This window comes from Cucurbita pepo, chromosome 1 (assembly GCF_057944985.1).
Source record: "Cucurbita pepo subsp. pepo isolate OVF chromosome 1, ASM5794498v1, whole genome shotgun sequence".
Lineage (NCBI taxonomy): Eukaryota > Viridiplantae > Streptophyta > Magnoliopsida > Cucurbitales > Cucurbitaceae > Cucurbita > Cucurbita pepo.
Genome location: NC_141798.1, coordinates 16,386,684 through 16,389,823, shown reverse-complemented (window position 1 = coordinate 16,389,823; position 3,140 = coordinate 16,386,684). Strand labels below are relative to the sequence as shown.

Below are 3,140 nucleotides of genomic sequence, written 5' to 3'. Positions count from 1 at the left end.
CTTCTCGCTTACTGATCCACGGTCTGTAATACCGTCAACAAACCCAGCCATGGTTGATGTGAGTATTCATCGTGGATCTCAAACATAATGTATATATAGTCCGAAGTTGTGATTTCAAAAGGCATTACTTGTGGGGGAAGATCAAACGTTTTACTCAAACTTGGAAAAGTAACATCATGATTTTTCATGAGCATTAAAGCAATGAATTCAAAAGCCTTGGATTCATGTGGGAGTGTGAAGATTAATTAATTAAGAAGTTTTTTTTTTTATTTATTTAGAATATTTGGATTATTGGGTGCAATTTAATTTCTTTTGTTATTTTGATTCCGATTGTTACTGAAATAGTGTATTGTCGAGGGCAAGATACACTCCACTTGGTCACGTCCCTAAAGGACACAACCTGCAAGAGAGTGGAGCATGAGACATAGAGAGGGAACGAACGCCTTGTGAGATTTCCGACGAACACACGCATCGTCAAGGACGAGATTTTAAACCATGGAGACTTCATGCATTTATAATATATAATGTGTATCGCGATACTTCCTTGTTATGTTATGCTAGTATGGACGTGTAGTTTTGATATTTATGTCCGTCATGATATCATGTGAGCATTTCCCTTGCGTGGCGTCCAACGATGCATTAGTGCGTCGAGTCAGACCAAGCTAAGCTCACGAGGTGTAATGGTTCAAGCTCACCAATAACAAATATTATCTTATTTGAGTTTCTCTTTAACGTTTTTCAATAAATTTATTGTTGATTATTTCTTTTACTTTAGTGCATCAACAACCCAATAACAAGTCTTCATAATGCCTACCATTACACGTGTAACGCTGATGGCACACAAACATGTTAGTGGAATCATTATTCATCATTCTCTTCCAACTTCCATCATTCCTTCCTTTAAACTTTCTTTTTAGTTATTTTACTGTCGAAATTACTTTTGATTCGGATGTGATATCAGTTCATTTATATGTCCCTTCTTTACTCCATTGTCACATGTCCATCCATTGTCACATGTCCACCTATTTCTCCGTTCCTCCTGTCTTCAAGCCATACCTTATCCAGAGAGGTATTTTTCTAATACTATTTCTCCATTTGTATACATTGTTATTGTTCTGGTGTAGAAGGCATGCTAATTATCATTCCAATTTTATCGAATGTTGGTCGGTATTCATTTAAATCTACAAACATGGTTAATTAAAAATGGGTTCGTGATCATGTACGCCTGAGTTCATCCATGATGGGGCATTAAGCATTAGAACAATAGAGATCATTTATAGGGGCTTCCAAATCCAAATGATTGTTCCACAAGAAAACCCAATCCTAAACAAGAATCCCACGCAATTCTTCCAGATTTTCCCACACAACCACCCCACTAACTCACCAAACAACCCCACTACAAGTACTATAAATTCACCCAATTCATGCTAAACCAAAACCCAACTCCATCTCTGCTTCATCAATCAACATTTTACAATCATGGCCTCCTTTTCCTCTGTTTCAAAACCTCTCATTGTGGCGGTGTTTGTAATTCTGGTGGCTTCCGAGGGGTTCATTGCCCGAGCTGGGGCGGCAGGAGAGTGCGGGAAGACACCGGTAGAGTCCGCGGCGTTGGGGCTGACACCGTGCCTGGCGGCCACCAGGGATGCCAGAGCTAAGGTTTCGCCGGCTTGCTGTAGCAGAGTGGCGGCGATGTTTAATACTTCCCCGAAATGCTTGTGCGCTATTCTGCTTTCGCCGGTGAGTAAGCAGGCCGGAATTAATCCGGCCATTGCTATTACCATCCCCAAACGCTGCAACATCAGAAACCGTCCCGCCGGCAAGAAATGTGGAAGTAAGCTCAGAGCTATTGTTTCCTTTTTATTAGTTAATATTTAAATTAAATATTGGAAAGAATTATTAGATTTTCTAAAATTCCATAGTTTTAATTAGAAACAAATATATTGAATAATGTGGTTTTGATTTTGCAGAGTACACTCTCCCTTGAGACAGCAGCCCACTTTGAGAGATGTTATAATGTCTATGTTATAACTATGCTATCAAATTTCATCCAAATAAATAAGCGAATGATCGTGTTATTTTCATATTTACATGTACGAGCGCTTTCTTTTAAATATGCTCGATCCTCAATAGAGGTTCAGGCATACGTGTCCAGTCCATACTTTTTTCTGGTTTGTTTGTATCTCGACTAATTTGGTGGGAATAATAAAAATAAATAATTTTAATATTTGGGCTTTTCTTTTGTTGCCCTTTCTACCTGGTGTATGACTTTGATATCATTTTGTAACCGTTTAAACTCACTGTTAGTAGATATTTTGATAAGGAATCACTATAGAAGGAAAGTAAGATTCAAGTTATTTTGTTGATCGAATATCTCAAAGCAAGAACACTTGTTTGAGATTCGAATCACTCCACAAGGACAATCGATCATGTTAAGTTTGAATGATTCTAAACGTGTACTCTAAACTACATAAAATTGTAAAGAAACTTACCCATCGACTAAAAAGGAAAGTAGAAATACTCTTTTCATTACATTTTCCAAGTCTCTTTTACAAACATAATATACATGGTTTTAAAACCTAAAATACACAAATGAAACACCATAAATCTAGTTTTCAATTATCTATCATAAATTTGTAATCGTCTACGAATAAATGAAACCCAAGCTTCATAAAAGCTTTTGTTGCATAAATGAAACTTTATTCTTCTTGATGTGTCGTTGATATTGCATGATCAAGATGTCTTGATTCATAACATATTATCTTCTTTCGACTTTCAAATTTTTTCTCAAAGTTTTAAAATGCATCAAATGTTTCGTTCCTCTCTCTCCAACATGACGTAGCATAGCAACAATTTATATTCTCTATGATTAATTTGAAGATTCGAAATAATAATTTCAATTGTAATTTTTAATAAAAAAAAAATTAGATTTATTTGTTCATAATTCATTTGTTAGCCTTTTAAGAAAACTCTAAATCGTAAAATAATAGGTTTATCATTAAAATGATAATAATAATAAACATAACCAAGATTTTAGATTTGGTTAAAAAAAAAAGTAGACAAGTTTAATAATTTATTAATTACTTTTCTAAAAAAGTCACTTTTTTTTTTCCTAAAAAACAATAATTTAAAGATGTTTG

General features: G+C 35.0%; 1 protein-coding gene across 1 annotated transcript; it reads left to right on the top strand.

Annotated features, from left to right (window-relative positions):
• The first annotated feature begins 1,423 nt into the window (after positions 1–1,423).
• Positions 1,424–2,227, top strand: LOC111780068 (Bifunctional inhibitor/lipid-transfer protein/seed storage 2S albumin superfamily protein). Its single transcript, XM_023660346.2, has 2 exons — positions 1,424–1,834; positions 1,971–2,227. The coding sequence occupies exons 1-2, from the start codon at positions 1,480–1,482 to the stop codon at positions 1,985–1,987; spliced, it is 372 nt and encodes a 123-aa protein (XP_023516114.2). The 5' UTR covers positions 1,424–1,479; the 3' UTR covers positions 1,988–2,227.
• The last annotated feature ends 913 nt before the right edge of the window (positions 2,228–3,140 follow it).